The sequence below is a fragment of the Oncorhynchus gorbuscha genome, linkage group LG19 (genome assembly GCF_021184085.1).
Source record: "Oncorhynchus gorbuscha isolate QuinsamMale2020 ecotype Even-year linkage group LG19, OgorEven_v1.0, whole genome shotgun sequence".
Lineage (NCBI taxonomy): Eukaryota > Metazoa > Chordata > Actinopteri > Salmoniformes > Salmonidae > Oncorhynchus > Oncorhynchus gorbuscha.
Window position 1 is genome coordinate 36,227,629 of NC_060191.1, and position 27,964 is coordinate 36,255,592.

At 41.5% G+C, this 27,964-nt stretch overlaps 1 protein-coding gene across 1 annotated transcript; it reads right to left on the minus strand.

Annotated features, from left to right (window-relative positions):
- Nucleotides 1-8: 8 nt before the first annotated feature.
- LOC124004882 lies at nt 9-27,964 on the minus strand. Its single transcript, XM_046313706.1, has 8 exons — nt 27,828-27,964; nt 22,857-22,969; nt 4,982-5,139; nt 2,081-2,312; nt 1,746-1,911; nt 1,490-1,547; nt 1,088-1,175; nt 9-861 (listed from the first exon to the last, which is right to left on the minus strand). Exons 1-7 carry the CDS (start codon nt 27,962-27,964, stop codon nt 1,113-1,115), a joined length of 927 nt encoding a protein of 308 aa, XP_046169662.1. The 3' UTR covers nt 9-861; nt 1,088-1,112.

Here is a 27,964-nt window from a genome sequence, read left to right on the forward strand (position 1 = left end):
ACGTGCAAGACAGGAAAGCCACTTTTGAACAACAGTTTTAGTAAAATCTTTGTTGATTGATTGATTTTTTTTATCGATAAAAAAAAACAAAACTTACAAACTTCACACCAAGACAGTAACTTAGGAAAAACAAATCACACCCTTGCAAAAAAGTATCTATAGTGAGGGCGCATGTAATGGATTGTCCTGTGCATGGTTTGTGAATGTCCTATGCAATGTCCTGCGAATGTCCTGTATATATCCTGTGGGATGTCACCCGGGTAATTGCTACAGAGTGTTACAGCTGGTGGATGAAACCATGTGCACGATTAACTCTCTCCCCACTTCCCTGTTTTTAAAATCGGTACCGGTCAACAATAATAACTGTTTAATCTCTGTTAGGGTTACACTTAAGAGCTGAGAGGGCTCCTCTGCACCCAGGGGACTATTAGCAAGAAGGAAGGATCTTCTAAGTAATCGTAATATGCTATCTTGATATCGCTAAATTATAGGAATCTTCTTTTTCCCAACTTCAATAACCACTCTGATTATAGTGTCAGAGATCAATTTGGATATAAGTGGTTCTGGATTCTCTTCCAAAGTAACAAGATTTTCACCCCTTTTGAAATGAACCAAACATAGTGGTTCTTCGGCAATGGCGCAAAGGAACAATGGTGGATTTGAAATCGCCGAGCTGATAGTCTCAACACAGCAGTTCCCTGTGTCTGAGTCTTCTGAGGAGGGGTTGGTTGGAGGTGTTCAAGGGCAGTGTTCGGGCTTTGTGGGTATTTCCTGTAGCCGCCACTCCTCTGGGAGGGTCTTTCTGCTGGGGTGAGTCTGAGGCTTGGAATGGACACCTGAAGGCCCAGCGGGAGTGCCGTGCTAGATGCGGGAAGGAGAGAGATACGTAAGAGATTACTCTGATGCATCGCAAACACGCATACATGCACACGAGCTCACGCACGTAGACACACACACACACATTAATGCGCAAGGACAGGCAAGTGATAAAAAATGTAAAAAACTGTCTATTGTATGTCAGAAATGGCTGTATGGTCATCTCAAAATAGTTGAATTATAGCCTCTGTTCTGTACACAGTGTGCTTACCATGGTAACGTAGATGCCCTCTCCTCTAGAGGGTGTGGGAGGGGGGCGGGGCCCTGAGCCTCTGCAGCGTGACATAGCAGTTTGTGTCCTGTGGTCGTGTTAGAGTGAGCAGGTACAGTCCGTGTTACAGAGGGAAATGTTACACAGCTGGGAAATCAGAGTGGGTGAAGACACCAGTGCAGCACATAGGGATGGGTTATCATTGGTTTATTCATTGACTGCGAGGGAAGCAGTGAGAAGAAGTGAGGGAGAGTGAGACTCAGACGGCGAGTGTTACCTGAGTTTTTGCATGCGGGTTTGTGTGTTTGCTTTAATTGCTTATAAATGTTATTGTTTGCATGTGTTATTTTTTTTATTTATTTAACATTTATTTATCTAGGCAAGTCAGTTATGAACAGTTACCTTGTTTCCATTGGCTTCCTGTGTGTCTTCTCCGCGTGTTACGTTCACCTGGATGTGACTGAAAGAGCATACCCCAAAAAATGTAGCTTTCATTGGTTTTTGTGTAGCGTTTCATGTCTCCAATATATTTTGTCTTATTTATCTCTGCCTCTAAAATAGGCATATCTTGTACATGTTTTTTTTTTTTACTCTGCTCTCTCCCTGTCTTCTCCTTTCTCTCATGTCCACCTGCTGGTCTCTCTTAGCATTATCTCACCACTTGTCGTTTTGTTGGCGCGGTGACCTCCTCCGACACACGCATGTTCCCACTGTGACTCCGCCCACCAGGAAGAGTGAAAAAAGCACGCAGCAGAGAGGCAACAGCCAATCAGGATGGTTTACACCAGGTTTATGGAGGTCTCCTGGGAAACCCCTGTGCTGCCCTGGGAAAATCAAGGTGTAAAGAAAAAAGATAAATCTGTCAACCTGATTTGTATAGCCCAACTCCTTTTTCAGCATATACACATAGATTTTTTTTTTTTTTTTACATATAATTGTTTTTAATGCTTGCTTAGCAAGTCCAGTTGTTATCGTTCAAGATGAAGTATGTACCTGATCTCTCCACCACTGTGACCTGTGTGTGACTCTCATGGATGTCTGAATAGCCATGTGGAGAACGCAGGCGACACAGGTAGGTGCCACTACGTTGGACTGTCACCGACAGCAGCAGGAGCGAGAAGTCGCCTTCAGAGATGTTTCCAACCAGAGACACTCTGGGTTCAACGGTGACAGTTCGGTTATGGTAGTGGTATATGAGGTGGTGCCGGGCTTTATCCGTTGAGCCCTGTTATTGTGAATTGTTTGGTGCTCAAGATTAGTACAAATACAAATAGTACTGAACATATACTACATATCTACAGTTGAATTACTGAACATATACTACATATCTACAGTTGAATTACTGAACATATACTACATATCTACAGTTGAATTACTGAACATATACTACATATCTACAGTTGAATTACTGAACATATACTACATATCTACAGTTGAATTACTGAACATATACTACATATCTACAGTTGAATTACTGAACATATACTACATATCTACAGTTGAATTACTGAACATATACTACATATCTACAGTTGAATTACTGAACATATACTACATATCTACAGTTGAATTACTGAACATATACTACATATCTACAGTTGAATTACTGAACATATACTACATATCTACAGTTGAATTACTGAACATATACTACATATCTACAGTTGAATTACTGAACATATACTACATATCTACAGTTGAATTACTGAACATATACTACATATCTACAGTTGAATTACTGAACATATACTACATATCTACAGTTGAATTACTGAACATATACTACATATCTACAGTTGAATTACTGAACATATACTACATATCTACAGTTGAATTACTGAACATATACTACATATCTACAGTTGAATTACTGAACATATACTACATATCTACAGTTGAAATTACTGAACATATACTACATATCTACAGTTGAATTACTGAACATATACTACATATCTACAGTTGAATTACTGAACATATACTACATATCTACAGTTGAATTACTGAACATATACTACATATCTACAGTTGAATTACTGAACATATACTACATATCTACAGTTGAATTACTGAACATATACTACATATCTACAGTTGAAGTCGGAACTTTACATACACCTTAGCCAAATACATTTAAACTCAGTTTTTCACAATTCCTGACATTTAATCCTAGTAAAATCCCTGTTTAAAAAAAATGTATTTGACCTTTATTCAACTAGTTAACTGTTATTTAACTGTTATTTAACTGTTATTCAACTTATTATTTTCAATGATGGCCTAGGAACAGTGGGTTAACTGCCTTGTCTTAGGTCAGTTAGGATCAACTTTTTATTTTAAGAATGAATGTCAGAATAGTAGAGGGAATGATTTATTTCAGCTTTTATTTCTTTCATCACAGTCCCACTGGGTCGGAAGTTTACATACACTCAATTAGTACTTGTTAGCATTGCCTTTAAATAGTTTAACTTGGGTCAAACGTTTCGGGTGGCCTTCCACAAGCTTCCCACAATAAGTTGGGTGATTTGTGGCCCATTCCCCCTGACAGAGCAGGTGTAACTGAGTCAGGATTGTAGGCCTCCTTGCTTGCACATGCTTTTTCAGTTCTACCAACAAATTTTCTATAGGATTGAGGTCAGGGCTTTTTGATGGCCACTCCAATACCTTGACATTGTTGTCCTTATGCCATTTTACCACAACTTTGTAAGTATGCTTGGGGTAATGGTCCATTTGGAAGACCCATTTGCGACCAAGCTATAACTTCCTGACTAATGTCTTGAGATGTTGCTTCAATATATCCACATAATTTTCTCTACTCATGATGCCATCTATTTTGTGAAGTGCACCAGTCCCTCCTGTAGGAAAGCACCCCCAAAAAATGATGCTGCCACCCCCGTGCTTCACGGTTGGGATGGTGTTCTTCGGCTTGCAAGCATCCCCCTTTTTCCTCCAAACATAACGAAGGTCATTATGGTCAAACAGTTCTATTTTTGTTTCGTCAGACCAGAGGACGTTTCTCCAAAAAGTACAATCTTTGTCCCCATGTGCAGTTGCAAACCGTAGTCTGGCTTTTGCTGAGCGGCCTTTCAGGTTATGTCGACATAGGACTCGTTTTTACTGTGGATATAGATACTTTTGTACCTGTTTCCTCCAGAATTTTCACAAGGTCCTTTGCTGTTGTTCTGGGATTGATCTGCACTTTTCACACCTAAGTACGTTCATCTCTAGGAGACAGAACGCGTATGCTTCCTGAGTGGTATGACGGCTACGTGGTCCCATGGTGTTTATACTTGTGAACTATTGTTTGTACAGATGAACGTGGTACCTTCAGGCATTTGGAAATTGCTCCCAAGGATGAACCAGACTTGTGGAGGTCTAAATCAAATGTCTTTGGTCGTGGCTGATTTCTTTTGATTTTCCCATGATGTCAAACAAAGAGGCACTGAATTTGAAGGTAGGCCTTGAAATACATCCACAGGTACACCTCCAATTGACCCAAATTATGTTAACTCGCCTGTCAAAAGCTTCTAAAGCCGATACATCATTTTCAGGAATTTTCCAAGCTGTTTAAAGACACAGTCAACTTAGTGCATGTAAACTTCTGACCCACTGGAATTGTGATACAGTGAATTATAAGTAAAATAATCTGTTTGTAAACAATTGTTGGAAAAATGACTTGCGTCATGCACACAGTAGATGTCCTAACCGACTTTCCAAAACTATAGTTTGTTAACAAGACATTTGTGGAGTGGTTGAAAAACGAGTTTTAATGACTCCAACCTAAGTGTATGTAAACTTCCGACTTCAACTGCATGTCACTTTTTAGAAAACATGATATGACACCAGCAATCCTAAACGCTACATTTGTTGTGACATTATATATTTTGAGGGATTTACCTTGTCAATGAACTCCCACTCCGCACTGATCTGGTGATGTCCCAGACTTTTTAAACACTGAGTGAGGTCGCAGGACAGTCGAACACTAGAGCCTACAGGAACCTTCTTCTGGTCTGGGCCTGTCACTACACAACCTAGAGCACTATACACTGTGGATACTAAAACACACACGCACACGCACACGCACATGCACACACATATGTATTCGTTTGATGTACATAAGAGTGATACTACAATTCAAGATCCACACACATGAATAAATACTTGCTCACCACAGACAATGACGGTTCTCAATGTGGTCTTCCCCATTGCTTGACAATATTTTTGCTCTACAAAACAAACAAACAAAGAGTACTTTCATTATAGCTCATGTTTCACTAAACGTGAGTACATTTCAAGAGATTCATTCCGAAACAGAATACATCCATGTTCACAAATGTTGGTAAATGAGCTTTTATTGTATAAAGAATTTCTGAAAGAGATTGGTGTGTTTTTTTTCCATTATCTATTCATGGCATGGGTTTGTTCATTGACAGACATGTATTTGTTTTAAAATCTGTCACTGGTTTAATTTCAGAGAGACAAATAATCATGTTTTTAATTGCAAATTGCTATACATCCGTCTCACTCGCAGAGACATAAGTAGTACTGCTAGGTTTGACACTGTCAAATGTAACAAATAACTAAATTTTTAATATAAAAAATGTACAAATTACACATTTGTGACATCAATATTTAAAAAGTGCCTTTACATGTATGTAAAACATTTCCATTTGACATTTTAGTCATTTGAAGGATATTCCATGCTAGAAATTGCCAAGAAATTGAAAATCTCGTAAAACACTGTGTGCTACTCCCTTCATAGAACAGTGCAAACTGGCTCTAACTAGAATAGACAGAGAAGTGGGAGGCCCCGGTGCACAACCGAGCAAGAGGACAAGGACATTAGAGTGTTTGGTTTGAGAAACAGATGCCTCACAAATCCTCAACTGGCAGCTTCATTAAATAGTTCTTGCTCAGTTGTGCACTGGAGCCTCCCACTGCTCTTTCCATTCTGGTTGGAGCCAGTTTGCTCTGTTCTGTGAAGAGAGTAGTACACAGCGTTGTACGAGATCTTCAGTTTCTCGGCAATTTATCTCATGGAATAGTCTTCATTTCTCAGAACAAGAATAGCCTGATGAGTTTCAGAAGAAAGTTATTTTTTTCTGGACATTTTGAGCCTGTAATTGAACCCACAGATTATTATGCTCCAGATACTCAACTAGTCTAAAGAAGGACAGTTTTATTGCTTCTTTAGTCAGAACAACAGTTTTCAGCTGTGCTAACATAATTTCAAAATGGTTTTCTAATGATCAATTAACCTTTTAAATTGATAAACTTAGATTAGCTAACACAACATGCCATTGGAACACAGGAGTGATTGGTTGCTGATAATGGGCCTCCGTTGCCCATGTAGATATTCCATAAAAAATGTTCCGTTTCTAGCAACAATAGTCATTTACAACATTAACAATGTCTACACTGTATTTCTGATCAATTTGATGTTATTTTAAAGGACAAAAAAAATGTGCTTTTCTTTCAAAAACGAGGACATTTCTAAGTGACCTCAAACTTTTGAACCGTAGTATGTATCATACACATCTAAAATCAATAATTTAAAAAATCTGAGAACAGTAATATTTTACACAACCATGAATGTGCCCGTAGGTAATCATTTCTGACAAAAAAATCAACAATTTATAAAAGTTGTGGATGTATCGTTTCGTAAATGAACTCTTCATTTAGACTATTACCATTTAGACATACACAAGGATTCAAAATGTGATTTGCACTAGTCTGCCTATCATATACTTACAGTATATCTCCTTCACAGATAGAACAGCCATGTTGCCAATGTGCCAACCATTATATTTCCATATTGTTGGGTGACCAAGACAATCAATAAAGCTCCTTTTTTTACATGACCATTGTCTTACCTATTACCTATTGTCTTTACTTGCCTCTCTGATGGTTTACATAGTTGTTTCTCTGTTTTGGATTTTAAAGGAAGTCCACCCTGGTCTATAATGGTCAATGGGCCTCTTCTCTTTGTCACAGTGGAAATGCTTACAGCTACAAGGTTCAAAAAAGTCACAGCAAGATACTGGTGGTTCACCTTCCCTGAACTGTGCATATGTGTGTTTAGGTGTGGGGGGGGGCAGATTTGCATGTCTGGCTGTGGTCAACTGTTTCGTTTCAGGAAAGAAGAAGAAAAACACACACCTTCAAAAAGTGTCTCGGATGTGTCCTTTTTTGCAGAAACGTCAGAAAACACAGGCATGCCACCATGAAAGAGCTGCAAAAACCACATCTGCTTTTTTTGTGGTGAGACTCTCTTGATACACCCGTGAGATATTTAGCGAGCATCGTCTGGACTACTATTTAGTTCCGCCTATTTATTCACGTGTGACGAAGGGTCCTTTTATCCCACTTGGTAGGGAAAAAAAACGGAAAAAAACATGACATTTTCCCTTAAAAGTAATGCATGGGACAAAAACAAACACACCGTGGAAACTTTTACTCGCCACTGTGACTCAAATAGTCCCACTTTCTCACATCCTCTTAGAGGTGCCGTGAATAAATGGTTTCAAGGACGCAACGGTTTCGTCTGAAATCCGACTTTACGTTCTGCTTCTTTTGAATCAATCTTCCCTTTTTCCTCTGACTGACCCACTAACACACTCACTTTCTCTTTCCATGTACATTATAGACATTAGGAACACGTGTGTACTGTGTAGGAAATTCATAAAGAGAACATATTACTTGTCTGAATTCTCTCTCTCTACCCACACCCCACTCTTTCTCAATTCAATTCAATTCAAGGCACTTTACTGGCATGGGAAACATATGTTAACATTGCCAAAGCAGATAATATACAAAAGTGAAATAAAGAATACAAAATGAACAGTAAACATTGCACTCAGAGCAGTTCCAAAAGTATAAAGACGTTTCAAATGTCATAGGATGTATATTTTTTAATGTTTTGTAACGATATGCAAACAGTTAACGTACAAAAGGGAAAATAAATACACATAAATATGGGTTGTATTTACAATGGTGTTTGTTCTTCACTGGTTTCCCTTTTCTTGCGGCAACAGGTCACAAATCTTGCTGCTGTGATGGCACACTGTACTCACTTGAGTCTGTACATAGTCAAAGCTTTCCTTAAGTTTCGGTCAGTCACAGTGGTCAGGTATTCTGCCACTGTGTACTCTGTTTAGGGCCAAATAGCATTCTAGTATACTCTGTTTTTTTGTTCATTCTTACCAATATATCAAGTAGTTATCTTTTTTGTGTCTAATTGTGTTGCTCTCTCTCTCTCTCTCTCTCTCTCTCTCTCTCTCTCTCCTCCTCTCTCTCTCTCTACCTCTTCTCTCTCTCTCTCTCTACCTCTCTTTCTCTCTCTCTCTCTACCTCTCTCTCTCTCCCCCCTCTCTCTTTCTCTCTCTCTCTCTTTCAAAGTTTCCCCTTCCACAGAACACCCACTGACTAAACCACATTGTGTGTTCTCAGTCTTCTGAGAAGTTTGACAGCAGTTCATGGGCATTTTAAAGGCTGTTATACACATCTTTTATGTCCCAGTTGGAAGGATACAAAAGCAGTAATATGTCCTGACCATATGTAGCTCCTTCAATAATATTCTCATTCAAACTAAATGTCCCAGCTGTGCGTCTTTCTGCAGACTGTAGATTAGCCTCTAGTGCCCTCTGTCTATGAGGAGGTGAAGTAGAGCTGCTGTTGCCATGGAGATGCAGCAGATGCTGCATTGGCTCTCTGTTCCACATATCTGGGGTGTATTCATTAGGAACCGAACGGAAGCAAATAAAAGCAAATGTAATGAAACGGGGAGTGAACTACCTGAATTTGTCCAATAGAAACCCTTGTTTTCGATGCAAAAAAAAACTGTCTGTAGCGAAACGTTTCACTACGGTGTCCACTAATTAATGCCTCAGGTGAGAGTAGGACTGTCCTCTTCTCTGACTATGATGGATGGGGCTCATCATGCACACCTCACAGGATTAGATCAAAGCTCTCTCCACCATAAACTCTATTTGAATGAACTAATTGAAGATAATCTGTGCAGGTAGGTATGGGACAGAGCAGTTGCAAAACCTAAATCCCTCAGAGTAGGCCTATGCTTGTTCCATTCTAGCATGTTAATCGAACATCAAAGATGGAATCTGGAAATTGCTAAACAGGTGAGTGTCTTCTGTCACATCAAATACATTAACTGGTCAATTCATTACCAGGTAGACACAGAAAATCAACAAGATAAAATGGACATGACACAGCATAAAAACAACCATGAAGAAAAATGTACATCTGAATCATGAACCTTCAATAAAAGCATGGTCATCAGAGGTATTGTGTTTGTCCATTACAGGAAATTCCTCCCCACACTGTCCGTGTGGCGCTGATTTAACTCCACTAGCTGTCAGCATGTTATCATATCAAACTCCTCTGGGAGGTCAAAAACAGAGGAGCTCCACAATGTGTGTCGACGATTTGTTAATAATGAATCAAGAATGTGTACGCTTTCCTTTAATCATCTCATGGATATTCCACGGGACCACACACAATCATAAAAATCTGAGATGCGCCACAGTTGGAGGAGCCGTACCTCGGGCCCATCCCATTTAATCAGGCTACCATTCATCCAGGTCCTAGTTTGACCATATGTCTCTAAGCATAGCATCAGGGTAGGATTGGATCCTGGCTTGTAACGGGCACAGGGTTGGCATCAAGGATACAGATCACCAGCTTACCGGCTTTCAGGGGTTTGGAGCAGACTCAACAAAAACAAATGGAGATGTACTGTATGGGATAAACCACTTCTCCAACCTTTTCGGTCACAACACAGAACCAAGAGCAAAAACATATGGTTGATAATTTACAAAACTTAGAATCACTATTAAAGACTACCAGAACCCACTGGATTCTCCAATTACATTGAATGAGTACAGGACCAAATACAAACCGTCCAATACAAAAATGCATGTGGTGTTGATGGTATGTAAACAAAAAAATATACATGCCAAAAATACAAAATTGGCTGTTCTTAAACTCTACCACATTATCCTCAGTTCTGGCATCCTCCCTAATATTTGGAACCAAGGTCTGATCACTCCAATCCACAAAAGTGGAGACAATTATGACCCCAATAATTATAGTGGAATCTGCGTCAAACAGCAATCTTGGAAAAATCATCTGCACTACCATCAAAAAGCATACTTCAATATTCCCTGTGAAAACAATGTCCTGAGCAAATGTCAAATTGTCTTTCTACCGAAATACCATACGACAGGCCATGATACTAATTGACAAATTAACAAAACAAAAGCAAAGTCTTCTTATGCTTTGTTGATTTCAAAAAAGTTTTTCACTAAATTTGGCATGAGGATCTACAACTCAAATTGATGGAAAGCGGTGTTGGGGGAAAAAACACATCACATTATAAAATCAATGTACAGAAACAACAAGTGTGCAGTTAAAAGAAACACACATATTTCTTTCCACAGGGCCGTGGGGTGAGACAGGGATGCACCTTGAGCTCTGCCCTCGTGTGTGCCGAAAGAAAACGAAGGGGTTCTTTAACCTGTGTTTGAACCGACCCGGATATAACTCTGGGGAGATAAGATAGGACAGGGAGAGACCCTCCAGGTTTCCCGTATCTGGTGGGGACTGGAACTGTCAGCTGAGTGGTAATAAACTGTTTTCAGGAGAAAAAGAGAGATTCCAAAATGTTCATGTGTATGTATGTGCGTAGGTTAAGAGAATGTTATAAAAGGAACGTCTTTGTATATGCACAGGAGAGGCTTTGCAAATAAACTTGGATTTGATCAATTGTGAGCTGGGAATTCTGTCTGTTTCATTTAAAAGCAGAACTTTACAACCTCTGGGTTGCAGACCCCGTTAAGATTTATGAAATTTATGAACATTGACTACAAACTTTCTATATCATATGCCACACCTGTCAGGTGGATGGATTATCTTGGTAAAGGAGACATGCTCACTAACAGGGATGTAAACACATTTCTGCACAAAATGAGAAAGGAAAAATAAGATTATATGCATGTTGAACATTTCTGGGATCTTTTATTTCAGCTCATAAAACATGGGACAGATACTTCACATGTTGCGTTTATATTTTTGATCAGTATCATTGACACACTGGAATAAATCGACAAAAAAACAGAGCAATTTAGAATGTTATCTGGCCCTGAACATAAAGTACACAGTGGCAGAATACCTGACCACTGACTGATCCAAAATTCAAAAAATCCTTGATTACAGTGCACTTGGAAAGTACTCAGACCCCTTGACTTTTTCCACATTTTGTTATGTTACATCCTTATTCTAAAATTAATTAATTATTTTTTTCCCTCATCAATCTACACACAATGCCCTATAATGACAAAGCGAAAACAGGTTTTTAGACATGTTTGCATATATATTCAAATAAAACAACAGAAATACCTTATTTACGTAAGTATTCAGACCCTTTGGTATGAGACTGGAAATTAAGCTCCGGTGCCTCCTGTTTCCATTCATCATCCTTGAGAAGTTTCTACAACTTGATTGGAGTCCACACATGGTAAAAGCAATTGATTGGACATGATTTGGAAAGACACACACCTGTCTATGTAAGGTACCACAGTTGACAGTGCATGTCAGAGCAAAAACCAAGCCATGAGTTCAAAGGAATTGTCCGTAGAGCTCCGAGACAGGATTGTGTCGAGGGGCTGATTTGGGGAAGGGTACCAAATAAATTCTGCATCATTGGAAATCCCCAAGAACACAGTGGCCTCCATCATTCTTAAATGGATGAAGTTTGGAAACACCAATACTCTTCCTAGAGCTGGCAGCACGGCCAAACTGAGCAATCAGGAGAGTAGAGTTCCTCTGTGGACATGGGAGAAGATTCCTGAATAACAAGCATCTCTGCAGCACTGTACCAAACTGTCCTTTATGGTAGAGTGGCCAGACAAAAGCCACTCCTCAGTAAAAGGCACATCACAGCCCGCTTGGAGTTTGCCAAAAGGCACCTAAAGGACTCTCAGAACATTAGAAAACAGATTCTCTGGTCAAATGAAACAAAGACTGAACACTGCCAAGCTTCACGTCTGGAGGAAACCTGGCACCATCCCTAAGGCGAAGCATGTTGGTGGCAGCATCATGCTGTGCGGATATTTTTCAGCGGCAGGGACTGGGAGACTAGTCTGGATCGAGGGAAAGATGAACTGAGCAAAGTACAGAGAGATCCTTGATGAAAACCTACTCCAGAGCGCTCAGGAACTTAGACTGAGGCGAAGGTTCACCTTTCAACAGGACAACGACCGTAAGCTCACATCCACATTCTTTCAAAACTTTATTGAGTGTAATGTTTACACATTTTTCCCTTGTTTATTTCCCTTTAGTTTATTGTCAATGACATTTGCTTTGGAAATGTAAATATATGTTTCCCATGACAATAAAGCCCTTTGAATTGAATTGAGAGAGAGAAAATGCCGACAAGGGATATGTTTGCTCTTTGCAGTGCACATGTTTATTTAGTAAGGTGATGTACTATCATTTATATATTACAAACAATCACACCAATAATCAATGCAATAAAGTAGATTTATTTTAATATCCTGAAATCATAGCATTATACCACCTCATGAATACACCCTTTGGTGAATGCAACCGCTTGTCTGTTCAGGATGTTTAATTGCTTATCTGTAACTCCCAAACTATCCTTTGTCCCCCCCCCCAAAAAAAAATTAATCTGTCTTGGGCCTACATGTCATCTTTCACCCCACCGCCTTTGTCACGTTCTGACCTTAGTTCCTTTTTTGTGTCTCTATTTTGGTTTGGTCAGGGCGTGAGTTGGGGAGGGCATTCTATGTTTTTCTTTCTATGTTTTGTTCTGAGTGTCGTATTTCTATGTGTTTGGCCTGGTATGGTTCCCAATCAGAGGCAGCAGTTTATCGTTGTCTCTGATTGAGAACCATACTTAGGTAGCCTGTTCCCACCTGGGTTTGTGGGTAGTTGTTTTCTGTTTTGTGTTGCTGTACCTTACAGGACTGCTTCGGTTTCCGCTCGTTGTTATTTTGTTTAGTGTTTCTGTTCTAATAAAAATAACATGAACATTTACCACGCTGCACCTTGGTCCTCACCTTCAACCCACAACGATCGTTACAGCCTTCCTTCTCTCTCTACTCTCCTTTCCTCCTCTCATCTCCTCTCAAGCTCTCTATGCAATTCTCTTTCTCATCGAATCACTCACTCTCTCGCCCTTTGTGCTGTCAAAACCTTTCACTGTGCAAGTCATGCCTCTCACTCCATCCGTCTCCAGCCCTCTCTCTCTTACACCCTACCTCCCCTTCTCGCACTCTCTCCTCTCTCCTCTGGTTCCATGTGCTATATTTCTGCTTAACTCCTCTAAACTGTCCCCCTCTGATTCACTCACTGCTCTCATCTTCTCTCTCTGCAAATCTCTCCCTTCCTTCCTCCTTGTCTTGCTCACTCTGACTGTACTTGTTCAGTGCCATCCATTCCCGTAGTGTCAGGCTCACCGTCGTAAAGGCTAAATATTGTGCACGCACAGAACACAGGGGCTTATAGGATTGCTGAGAGGCACAGTCAAGGGATTATTTAGCATTTTATTGATACAATGAGTCCACCTCTACTCTGTGGTGGAGTACTTTTGGAAAGTGTCTGCATCGGATTATACTCAGATTTTTTTTCAGGTTTATTGGGAACATGAACTGCTTGCTGCTGTTGGCTTTCAGAGACTCACGGATTTATTTTAGAATATGTTTCCACACTGCAGCAATCTGCACTCTTGCAACGACTGTTAATAACGACAGCTGCACAAACGGTAACATCCCTTGCCCGTACACTATGGTAAACTATCTGCAAAACCTCCAAGTGAACCCTGGATTATGATAGGATTGTAAAAGAAAAGCCATTCATATACAGTGGGGAGAACAAGTATTTGATACACTGACGATTTTGCAGGTTTTCTTAATTACAAAGCATGTACGGGCCTGTAATTGTTATCATAGGTACACTTCAACTGTAAGAGACGGAATCTAAAACAAAAATCCAGAAAATCACATTGTATGATTTTTAAGTAATTAATTACATGCTTTGTAAGTAGGAAAACCTGCAAAATCGGCAGTGTATCAAATACTTGTTCTCCCCACTGTACATGCTAAAATCACCACTGGTTGGGTTTCCAGGCAAAGACATGGTCGGCTATAAGATACCTTGCACATAGTGCCAAAGCTCTTTGAAACTTTCATCCTCAGATTTGTCGCCTTAACAGGATTTCTAAAGTCTTACGGAGGACTTGAAGACAGACACCTTGCAAATTGCAAAGAAAAAATAACTGCAGTGCTTTGATCCAATCGGTTAAACTAGACAAGGAAGTGGAAGGAAATTCCACAATCCCTTGCTCTATCTCCCTCTGTGCTGAACACCCACAACCTGCTCTCATACATCAAACAGATACAGTATCAGTGGTCCTCCTCTGAGGCCTTTTCAAGGTGCAGTGGAGGTCTTACGCCATGTGCCAATCCATCCTTTCCCTCAGCACAGGGTCAACCAGTGCACCCACCCACCACAATGAGGTAGGAGGGTCCCTCTTCTCACCCTTTCACTCGCTGCAAATACATGGCTGCCTTATTTTCAACCAATATAGCACATGGGACCTGAGATCTCAAGCTGCTAGGAATTTTTATGAATAATGACTAAACAATGTGTACATTTAAATAGAACTATTACTAATTAAACTCTACCTTGTTTTACAATATCTGATTAATGTTCGTTCCTAAGAAAGAGGTTATGTAGCATGGACAAGGGGTAATTGGAAATGATAACCATTGTGGAAGAAGGAATGTATGTGTGGTCTAAAGTAAGCAAAGAGGATCATTAACCTATGTTTGAACCGACCCGGCTATAACTCTGTGGACATAAAATAAGACAGTGAGAGCCCTTCCAGGTTTTCCGTATCTGGGGGGGGGACTGGAACAGTCAGCTAAGTGGTAATAAACTGTGGTGAGACTTCAGGAGATAATCCAGATATATTGTGCACATACGTGACGCGCTAGTGAGTTGGAATGAACTTTTGAAGCTGAGTAAAACTTTGGACCGTCCTCTCGCCCATACCCAGGGCACGAACCAGGGACCCTCTGCACACATCAACAACAGTCACCCACGAAGCATCGTTACCCATCGCTCCACAAAAGCCCTTGCAGGGCAAGGGGAACCACTACTTCAAGGTCTCAGAGCAAGTGACGTCACCGATTGAAAAGCTATTTAACGGTATCTAACTAGCTAGCCATTTCACATCCGTTACACTCACCCCCCTTTTGACCTCCACCTTTTCCGCAGCAACCAGTGATCCGGGTCAACAGCATCAATTAACTTTCAACAATGCACACCTATTAATTGAAATGCATTCCATGTGACTACCTCATGATGTTGGTTGAGAGAATGTCAAGAGTGTGCAAAGCTGTCATCAAGGCAAAGGGTGGCTACTTTGAAGAATCTCAAATATATAATATAACACTTTTTTTGGTTACTACATGATTCTACGTGTGTTATTTCATTGTTTTGATGTTTTCACTATCGTTCTACAGTGTAGATAATAGTAAAAATAAAGAACAACCCTTGAATGAGTAGGTGTTCTAAAACGTTTGACCGGTAGTGTGTGTATATTATATACACACACTATATATTATTATTATATATATATATATATACACTATATATATATATATATACAGTATATATTGGATGTAGCAGCTTCAGGTTGCCCCTTTAAGTCTATCAAAAGTGTGCGGGTTTGAGCGTGTGTCCACTAGGTCTATGGTTTATTAATGTTATCAGAATGAATTAGATTGAGCAATAAAAGCCCCACTTTTATTCTATAGGCTGGGATTCAAACTCTTGCAAGAGCACATTTGTCACTGGTTGTCCACTGGTTTCAAAAACAGTTATTAATAGGCGGCTTAATCTTCTTGAATTCAACCGTTATTGAGTTCTAATACACATTTAGATTTGTGAACAACAACCACAATCTGTAAGGCGCAAATAGCCAAATGAGAGAGAAGCAATGTGATTCACTTCAACACGCTATGTAGATGTTAACAATAAGTGATATCCATATCGCCGTAGACTTCACTACTTCTGACATCCTTACCTCCAAGCGTTTATTCCCGTTGGATAATCTTTGGATGCCAATAGCATTCACGTCATTGGAAGACATAGCTTGGACTGTCGTCTACGAAAGCCTGTTCTTGCTCTTTTCCCACGATTGATCATAGTGGTCTCTGACTTCTGGTCAGACTCGCTCAGGTGGAACAAACTCAAACTTGCTCCTTTTTTCAACGCTGATTTGAATGTCTCAATGTCATTGAGAAAACAGAGAAGTGTCACAGATTTTTTTCCCTGCAAAAAGCCTTTCTGAATTAAAAAGTAATCCAAGAGGTAACCATCTTTTATTTATTTTTTATTTCACCTGTATTTAACTAGGTAGGCTAGTTGAGAACAGGTTCTCATTTGCAACTGCGACCTGGCCAAGATAAAGCATAGCAGTGTGAACAGACAACACAGAGTTACACATGGAGTAAACAATTAACAAGTCAATAACACAGAGAAAAAAGGGGAGTCTATATACAATGTGTGCAAAAGGCTTGAGGAGGTAGGCGAATAATTACAATATTGCAGATTAACACTGGAGTGATAAATGATCATGTACAGGTAGAGATATTGGTGTGCAAAAGAGCAGAAAAGTAAATAAATAAAAACTGTGGGGATGAGGTAGGTGAAAATGGGTGTGCTATTTACCAATAGATTATGTACAGCTGCAGCGATCGGTTAGCTGCTCAGATAGCAGATGTTTGAAGTTGGTGAGGGAGATAAAAGTCTCCAACTTCAACGATTTTTGCAATTCGTTCCAGTCACAGGCAGCAGAGTACTGGAACGAAAGGCGGCCGAATGAGGTGTTGGCTTTAGGGATGATCAATGAGATACACCTGCTGGAGTGCGTGCTACGGATGGGTGTTGCCATCGTGACCAGTGAGCTGAGATAAGGCGGAGCTTTGCCTAGCATGGCCTTGTAGATGACCTGAAGCCAGTGGGTCTGGCGACAAATATGTAGCGAGGGCCAGCCGGCTAGAGCATACAAGTCGCAGTGGTGGGTAGTATAAGGTGCTTTAGTGACAAAACGGATGGCACTGTGATAAACTGCATCCAGTTTGCTGAGTAGAGTGTTGGAAGCAATTTTGTAGATGACGTCGCCGAAGTCGAGGATCGGTAGGATAGTCAGTTTTACTAGGGTAAGCTTGGCAGCGTGAGTGAAGGAGGCTTTGTTGCGGAATAGAAAGCCGATTCTTGATTTGATTTTCGATTGGAGATGTTTGATATGGGTCTGGAAGGAGAGTTTGCAGTCTAGCCAGACACCTAGGTACTTATAGGTGTCCACATATTCAAGGTCGGAACCATCCAGTGTGGTGATGCTAGTCGGGCATGCGGGTGCAGGCAGCGATCCTTTGAAAAGCATGCATTTGGTTTTACTAGCGTTTAAGAGCAGTTGGAGGCCACGGAAGGAGTGTTGTATGGCATTGAAGCTCGATTTGAGGTTAGATAGCACAGTGTCCAATGGCGGGCCGAAAGTGTATACAATGGTGTCGCCTGCGTAGAGGTGGATCAGGGAATCGCCCGCAGCAAGAGCAACATCATTGATATATACAGAGAAAAGAGTCGGCCCGAGAATTGAACCCTGTGGCACCCCCATAGAGACTGCCAGAGGACCGGACAACATGCCCTCCGATTTGACACACTGAACTCTGTCTGCAAAGTAATTGGTGAACCAGGCAAGGCAGTCATCCGAAAGACCGAGGCTACCGAGTCTGCCGATAAGAATATGGTGATTGACAGAGTCGAAAGCCTTTGCAAGGTCGATGAAGACGGCTGCACAGTACTGTCTTTTATCGATGGCGGTTATGATGTTGTTTAGTACCTTGAGTGTGGCTGAGGTGCACCCGTGACCGGCTCGGAAACCAGATTGCATAGCGGAGAAGGTACGGTGGGATTCGAGATGGTCAGTGACCTGTTTGTTGACTTGGCTTTCGAAGACCTTGGATAGGCAGGGCAGGATGGATATAGGTCTGTAACAGAAGAGGGGGATGACTGCGGCAGCTTTCCAATCCTTGGGGATCTCAGACGATATGAAAGAGAGGTTGAACAGGCTGGTAATAGGGGTTGCGACAATGACGGCGGATAGTTTCAGAAATAGAGGGTCCAGATTGTCAAGCCCAGCTGATTTATACGGGATTTATACGCTCTTTCAGAACATCTGCTATCTGGATTTGGGTAAAGGAGAACCAGGAGAGGCTTGGGCGAGGAGCTGCGGGGGGGCCGCAGCTGTTGGCCGAGGTAGGAGTAGCCAGGCGGAAGGCATGTCCAGCCGTTGAGAAATGCTTGTTGAAGTTTTCGATAATCATGGATTTGTCGGTGGTGACCGTGTTCCCTAGCCTCAGTGCATTGGGCAGCTGGGAGGAGGTGCTCTTGTTCTCCATGGACTTCACAGTGTCCCAGAACGTTTTGGAGTTGGAGCTACAGGATGCAAACTTCTGCCTGAAGAAAGTATCTGTAATCTGATATTTTTGCTGGTACCTTAACGGATAACAGTTACCGTTTTTTTGTAATCCCTTACATATAACGGATTACATGTAATCCATTACTCCCCAACCCTGAAATGAATTCATTACATTAACTGGTCAAAACTTACCAGGCAGTGACAGAAAAACAACAGAATCCAAAGGACCGGACACATCATTGAAACAACACTGTAAAGTAAAGGTAACTCTGAATCATGAGGCATCAATAAAAGCATAATGAGGAAGGGTATTGATAAGGTTGTCAAAGGGACTGGATCTGTCCATCACAGTATATTCCTTCCCTTTGTGGAGGTGTAGGACTGATTTAATTCCAGTAGATGTCAGTACGGTATTGTATCAAATGCCTCTGCGAGGGATAAACTACCATAAGAGCTTGACCATATGTGTCGGCAATTTGTTAATCATTTATCAAGGATTAATACACCTTCCTCTAATCACGTCATGAATATTGAGACCACACACACTCATAAAATCTGAGATTGGCCACAGTTGGGAGAACCTGTAAATCGGGCCCATCCCACTTTATAAATGTACCCATAATCCCACTCCTGACTACATGTCTCTAAGTATAGCCTCAGGGTAAGGTTTGATCCTGGCTTGTCATGGGCACAATGTTGGCATCAAGGATACAGATCACACTATCAGTAAAAAAAATAAAAAAAAGTTTGATCTCCTCCGACCTTCCATGGTACAGAGGGCAGAGAGAGCTGGTAGTCCCATCCACCACACTACCAGGTGTGAAACAAGGAAGGGACTCAGGGGATATGCTAATTTGTTAAAGAGCAGACCTAACTCACTAGAAATTCAAAAAGGAAGTGATCTCAAAAGAGGAAAATGTCCTCCTGTGTGCTACCTATATACCCCCCACTAGAATCCCCATACTTTAATGAAGACAGCTTCTCCATCCTTAAGTGGGAAATCAATCATTTCCAGGCCCAGAGACACGTACTAGTCTGTGGCGACCTAAATGCCAGAACTGGACAAGAACCTGACACACTCAGCACACAGGGGAACAAAAACCTACCTGGGAGATGACAGCGTTCCCTCCCCCACATTTAATACAACATAACCAAGAGAAACGGTTTACAACTCCTGCAGCTCTGTCGCACGGTATGTACATAGTCAAGGTTAGGCTTCGAGGGGACTCCTATGGTAGTTACACGCATAGCTAATCTGGCAGTGGTACTGTAGATGACGTTGTTACTGACCTCAACCCAGAGTCTCTCAGAGCACTCACGGTGAACCCACTGACAACCCTATCAGATCACAGCAAAATCCCAGTCTATTTGAACTGAGCAATACTCAATCATGAGGCGTCAAATCCAAAGGACCTGAATAACATTAAGAAATGCTATAGATGGAAGGAAAGTCGCTTGGAAACCTACCAAAAAACAATTAGGCAACAACAAATTCAACCCCTTTTAGACAACTTCCTGGACAAAACATTGCACTGTAATAGTAAAGGTGTAAACTTTGCAGTAGAAAACCTAAACAGTATATTTGATCTCTCAGCTTCCCTATCAAATATAACAATATCAACAACAATAGCAAATGGTTTGATGAAGAATGCTAAAAACCTTAGAAAGAAATTGAGAATCCTATCCAACCAAAAACATAGAGACCCACAAAACCTGAGCCTACGCCTTCACTATGGTGAATCACTAAAACAATACAGGAATACATCACAGAAAAAGAAGGAACAGCACGTCAGAAATCAGCTCAATGTAATTGAAGAATCCATAGACTCTAACCACTTCTGGGAAAATTGAAAAACACTAAACAAACAACAAAACGAAGTGTTATCTATCCAAAACAGAGACGTATGGGTAAACCCCTTCTCCAATCTTTTTGGCCCTATACAGTGCCTTGCAAAATCATTTATCTCCTTTGGCGTTTTTCCTATTTTGTTGCATTACAACCTGTAATTTGAATGGATTTGGATTTCATATAATGGGCATACATAAAATAGTCCAAATTGGTGAAGTCAAATGAAAAAAATTACTTGTTTCAAAAAAATGATAATAAATAATAAACAGATAAGTGGTGCATGTATATGTATTCACCCCCTTTGCTATGAAGCCCCTAAATAAGATCTGGTGCAACCATTTACCTTCAGTAGTCATATAATTAGTTGAAGAACATCCACCTGTGTGCAATCTAAGTGTCACATGATATGTCACATGCTCTCAGTATCTGTTCTGAAAGGTCCCGGAGTCTGCAACTCCACTAAGCAAGGGGCACCACCAAGCAAGCGGCATCATGAAGACCAAGGAGCTCTCCAAACAGGTCACGGAGAAAGTTGTGGAGAAGTACAGATCAGGGTTGGGTTAAAAAAAATATCCCAAACTATGAACATCCCACGGAGCACCATTAAATCCATTATTTAAAAAAAGAAAGAATATGGCACCACAACAAACCTGCCAAGAGAATGCCGCCCACCAAAACTCACAGACCAGGCAAGGAGGGCATTAATCAGAGAGGCAACAAAGAGACCAAAAATAACCCTGAAGGAGCTGCAAAACTCCACAGGGGAGATTGGAGCATCTGTCAATAGGACCACTTTAAGCTGTGCACTCCACAGAGCTGGGCTTTACGGAAGAGTGGCCAGAAAAATAGCCATTGCTCAAAGAAAAAAATAAGCATTTCTTCAAGAAAAAAATAGGCAACCACATTTGGTGTTCACCAAGAGGCATGTGGGAGACTCTCCAAACATATGGAAGAATGTACTCTGGTCAGATGAGACTAAAATGTAGCTTTTTGGCCATCAAGGAAAACACTCTGTCTGGCGCAAACCCAACACCTCTCATCACCCCAAGAACGTCATCCCCATAGTGAAGCATGGTGGTGGCAGGAACATGCTGTGGGGATGTTTTACATCGACAGGGACTGGGAAACTGGTCAAAATTGAAGGAATGATGGATGGGGCTAAATACAGGGTAATTCTTGACAGAAACCTGTTTCAGTCTTCCAGAGATACGAGACTGGAACAGATGATCACTTTCCAGCAGGACAATGTTCCTAAGCATACTACCAAAGCAACACTTGAGTGGTTTAAGGGGAAACATTTAAATGTCTTGGAATGGCCTAGTCAAAGCTCAGACCTCAATCCAATTGAGAATCTGTGGTATGACTTAAAGAGTGCTGTACACCAACGGAACCTATCCAACTTGAAGGAGCTGGAGCAGTTTTGCCTTGAAGAATCGACAAAAATCCCAGTGCCTAGATGTGCCAAGCGTATAGAAACATACCCCAAGAGAGTTGCAGCTGTAATTGCTGCAAAAGGTGGCTCTACAGAGTATTGACTTTGGGGGGGGGTGAATAGTTATGCACGCTCAAGTTCTGTTTATTTGTCTTATTTCTTGGTTGTTTCACAATAAAAAATATATTGCATCTTCAAAGTGGTAGGCATGTTGTGTAAATCAAATGATACAAACCCCCCCAAAATCATTACAATCTTAAATCTGGTGGGGTGCATACTAATAGCGTGACAATTGGGGTGACGTCACTCGCTCTGAAACCTTGAAGTAGTTGTTCCCCTTGCTCTGCAAGCGCCATGGCTTTTGTGGAGTGATGGGTAACAATGCTTTGAGGGTGGCTGTTATCGATGTGTGCAGAGGGTCCCTGGTTCGAGCCCAGGTAGGGGTGAGGAGAGGGACAGAAACTATACTGTTACAAAGGCAAAGGAAAAATGCCAAGGGGGGTGAATACTTTCGCAAGCCACTGTAACAAAGAGCAAACAGCAAAAACATATGCATGATCAAATACAAATCTTAGAATCAACTATTAAATATTACCATAACCCACTGGATAGAACAATTACATTAAATGAACTACAGGACAAAATACAAACCCTCCAACCCAAAAAAGGCTTGTGATGTTGATTGTATCCTCAGTGAAATGAGGATACACATCTTCTGCTCTCCTTCTCTCCTCTCATGCTCTCTATGCAAATCTATTGCTCATCGAATCACTCACTCTCCCGCCCCCTGTGCAGAGAAAAATCATTCACTGTGCAAGTCATGCCTCTCACTCCATCCGTCTCCAGCCCTCTCTCTCTCTCTACACCCTACACTCCCCTTCTCGCGCTCTCTCCTCTCTCCTCTGGTTCCATGTGCTATATTTCTGCTTAACTCCTCTAAACTGTCCCCCTCTGATTCACTCACTGCTCTCATCTTCTCTCTCTGCAAATCTCTCCCTTCCTTCCTCCTTGTCTTGCTCACTCTGACTGTACTTGTTCAGTGCCATCCATTTCCGTAGTTTCAGGCTCATCATCGTTCTGTACATGCACAGAACACCGGGGCTTATAGGCTTGCGGAGAGGCCCAGTCGCGGGATTATTTAGCCGTTTTTTGATACAATGAGTCCTTCTCTACTATGTAGTGGAATACTTTTGGACAGTTTCTGCACTAACGCTGATTGTCAGTTCTGCATTGGATTATACTCAGACATTTCATGCTTATTGGCGCCAGAGGATGCTGGTGGGAGGAGCTATAGGAGGAGAGGCCCAATGTAATGGCTGGAATGGAATGAATGGAATGGTGTCAAACACATCAAACATATGGACACCACGTTTAACTCCGTTCCATTTAATTCAATTCCAATTCCATGAATTCAATTTTGCTTCACAAAATGTGTACGCTGCTGTGTGTAACATCACAAAGCGAAGTAACGACTGGAGACAATTCAGCCAAGAGAGGAGAACATCAATAAGTGCCGTGAGCTTCTTTTTTTCTCCCTCCGGCTATATGGTTTAACAACTGTAACCAAACACCTCATCTACAAAACGAGAATGTGATGGTCAAACGTGAGGGAGGAACATCCTTTATGAACAGCCCCCTGGATGGGCAGCAAGCAGTTGTCACCTGGTCCGGCTGGATGCCGGTGTGTGAGCCGTCTCTCCCTGAGAAATGGGGGCCGAGTTGTTTTTCTGAGCAGGGAAAGGGAATGTTGTTGTTTGCGTCGTCTTGGTCTTTGACATCAACACTAGCATCCGCATCATTTCCTCTTTTCCCGCAAAATAAATCAGAATCACCTTCATCATCGTCATTGTTACACTGTCATCACCCAGCAACATCATCCTCACCGTTATTTAAATCTGGTTGCCACTGCCTATTCGCAGGGAATTAATTTCCAATAATCTTCCACTCCCAGCATAACCTTACTCTACCCACACATCATGTGAAATGCCAAAGTTTTAAGCACTAAGACAGAGTTTCGAAACAAATTCTTTAACTACCCTCTATCCAGGGATTTGGTTATGGTGCCAATCAAGACGTCCATAAATCTCTTATTCCCTTCATCTGTCTCTATGTGCATGTGACGCAATGGCACGTCTATTGTTCTGTTACAAGAGTATTCTTTTTGGCACATGCTTGTCTCCCCCTGCTGGTGATTTTATGTAAGCACTTTCTTCATTTAGGGACCTTGACGATACCTATCATGTGACGTTAGTAAACATGATTTTTTTTGGTTCAGTAATGGAAGATGATACTTGTGTTATATTTACAGTACCTTTGTAATCTCCATTAATCTGCAAGTGTCTTGTGCCTTTCATAGCATCGTTGGTATGTAACATATTCTTTGTTAATTACTTACCACATGGTTATTTTGGTGAACTTACGTGTCAGTGATTATCTATTTTTCTCAGTTTCACCATTTCACAGTCAATAAACCTGAAGACAAATAGATATCATATCTCCAGACTCTCTACATACAGGTTGTGAGGTTTCTCTGGAGTGGTCACCGGTCGTCAAGCATTAATGGCAGGAAAGGACATCAGCCATCTCTCAGGTATTATGCCTTGTTCAAAACAACTGGGAACTCGGAACTTGTGAATTTCCGACTTACGACTTCAGTGCTTTCAAGGCACCTTGGAACTCGGGAAAAAATGATCCAACTCGGAATGCCAAGTTGAAACTCTGTCATCTTCCAAGGGCTCTGGACTCTCTGACCTGAAGATCACTGACGCCACTCATTTTTTCCCCAAGTTCCAATGTCACGTTCACTTGGTAGTCGTAACGAGGAAACTAGAAAATCTCAGACTTGTTAACTGGTTGTCGTTATACACGTGCCATGTTTAACCAGTTAGCAAATCAAACATTTCATAGTTCCGACTACCACGTGATGTGGCACAAGTTGTCTTGTAAGCACCATTAGAGGGTTCCTGACTGGGGTGACAGGATGTGACAAGTCAGTGACAGGCATAGACGTAGACAGACATTGCATTGTATCTTTCCCTTTTGGCATCTGTGGGAACATGGGCAGCACAATTGGGACCATCTCCATTTTGAAGTAGTTAATTTTCAGTTGGCAAAGTTGGCAAACAAACTGAAACTTGGAGTGTGTTGTTTGAACAGGTATAAAGCCAAGGTTGATTATGGAATGTTTGCTCACGAGCATAATTTATTGACTGATCCCTCCTGATGACCTGGATGGAATCATGTGATCCTTCCTTAACCTATAGGAAGTCCCACCCAGTTGACTACTTCACAATGATGAAAGTCCTCAATTGCTCTGCCCATGCTAAATTTGGCTTTTTGGCACTAGAGTCCTCTGTCTATACTGAACAAAAAATATAAACACAACAGCTTCTACAATTTAATGTGTTACAGTTCATATAAGGAAATGAGTCAATTTAAAAACATTCATTAGACTCTAATCTATGGATTTCACATGACTGGGCAGGGGCGCAGCCATGGGTGTAGGCCCATCCACTTGGGAGCCAGGCACGCCCACTGGGGAGCCAGACCAGGCCAATCAGAATGAGTTTTTCCCAACAAAATGGCTTTATTACAGACCTAAATACTCCTCAGTTTCATCAGTTGTCTTGGTGGCTGGTCTCAGACGATCCTGCAGGTGAAGAAGCCAGATGTAGAGGTCCTGGGCTGGAGTGGTTACACGTGGTCTGAGGTTGTGAGGCTGGTTGGACGTACTGCCAAATTCTCTAAAACGACTTTGGAGGCAGCTTATGGTGGAGAAATGAACTTTAAATCATTGTGCAATATTCCTGCAGTCAGCATGTCAACTGCATGCTCCCTCAAAACTTAAGACATCTGTGGCATTGTGTTGTGTGACAAAACTGCACATTTTAGAGTGGTCTTTTATTGTCCCCAGTACAAGGTGCACCTGTGTAATGATCATGCTGTTTAATCAGATTCTTGATATACCACACCTGTCAAGTCGATGGATTAACTTGGCCAAGGAGAAATGCTCACTAACAGGGATGTAAATACATTTGTGCACAAAATTTGAGAAAAATAAGCTTTTTGTGCGTACGGAACATGGGACCAACACTTTAAGTGTTGCGCTTATATTTTTGTTCAGTATATATTCGATGGTGACAGGTGACATTTATGGTCCTGACAGATGACCAGGGAGATGCCTGAACTCATGGTGGGGGTCGGAAAGGACATATGCTGTTCATAATGGGCGGGCACATTGAGTCACTCATTATTTAATGAATAAAACAGAGCATGTATGTGTTCAAGCAATTCAAAATTATAATGGCGTTGCTGGCAGTTGCGGTTTGTTTTGTAGATCAATTGCAAGTCTCAACATATTTTCATTACCTTTCTGCAGATTAGGATCTGATGGTAAAGGCAGAATACTTCCATTGATGAGTAGTAGCGGAAATTTGAAATCCACTAATGTAGGCAGTTATTGCCAGTTGTGATCTTGTTGAACACGGCGAAAAGCAATCTCAACCAGCCGACTATCTGACTCAACTCTTCAACACCCAGTGTCTCTCGCTGCACAGCGGACGAGAGGCTATCAGATGCAAATAACATTCACATTTAATCCTGACGACAGCACAATTTTTGTCCACATATTTAATCTTGGGAGTTTTCCCCACTCTTTCCGGAGGCGCAAAGATGCTCTACTTATGAAGAAATATGACAAACTTCTGACTTGTCTCACGGTGTTTGAACTGACTGAGAAGTTATGTTCATTTGCATATGAGAAACTCTTTGATGGAAGTGAGAGACAAGCTCCTGAGAGTTCCAAAGGCCATCTTAATTTTATGAAAAAGAACCATTCGTTTTTTTTTTCTGCTCTTTCAATTATCTTCCTGTGTTATTTGAAGTTTCTTGACAGTCTGTTGAACTTCATGTGCTGTATAATAACGATACTGGTAAGTATTACTGTTGCGATTAAACCAAAGACAGGACATTTTGGTTTATGATTCATCTAAAAACAGGTTTCTTCTACACATTGCTACAGATACCAGTACTTTGAATGTCAAGACTTGCTTCAAATATGTAACCTTAATGTGTCCTATATGTCAATGCGGAGGCTCTCAATTTCTCTCGCCCCAGGATGGTCTGGAAAAGGGGGATGGATGTTCTAATGTAGAATCCAGCGTCTGATGCCGGCTTCACAGAGGTGCAGTCTGCAATTGCAAGCCTGTGATATACTCCTCCACTGCAGCTAGCTAGCCTTCAAAGCACTAACTGCGAGCCACACCAGCCCACTACAGACTCCTCAGTTATCTATCTACATTGCTCCGTGATTAGGATGTGATGTAAGTACCAAAGTAGGTTTGGTTTCGTAAGCTTTGCAACCTGTCCAACTCAATCGCAAAGCATTCCAGTGGAAACTGGAGTTGAAAACATTGTTTCAATGTAACTGGCCCCAAATGATAACAGCAGCAATAGCGTAGTAATTAATGAGAGCCCAGAGAGCCCTCCAGACACTGTTGTCCTGTGGGACATGGACCTACTGTACCATCCCTGAACAACTCAGCTAGCTGTGACTCTAAGTCACTCTGGGCCCGTGGCATTGTTCTGGTTTTGAATAATCAGTCCTGTGAGAACAACAGAAAAGCCTCAGGCACTTGCCTCTGACCAAGATTAGTAAGTCATTGAATGGATACTAAATCATCCTTATCCTTAGTGATGAGCAAAGTGATACGATTGGTGGAGGCACCGGGACATGAGAGCACTGTCGTGTTAACACCTAAAATCACTAAAGACTTCTTGTAAATGAACCCAAATGTCATCTGGAGGACACAAATCCGGTCTCGGAGGAAGAATCGGTTTTCTTACTTTGACTGCTCAGCTTGCAAGAGTAACATCAACAGTTTTCTCCTAAGTCACTGGTCCTTTTCCTCAGGGTATTCGAGAGAGGTCAACATGCCCTCCAGTCAGGACAGTGTGCACAGCGGCGCTGGGCGCTGGGCGCTGGGCGACGCCGTGTAAACGGGCACTAAGGAGGTGGCTCTCCGTTTCCAGATGTCCCCCGTCATTAGGGATGCACAGGTTGGTGACCCGCAT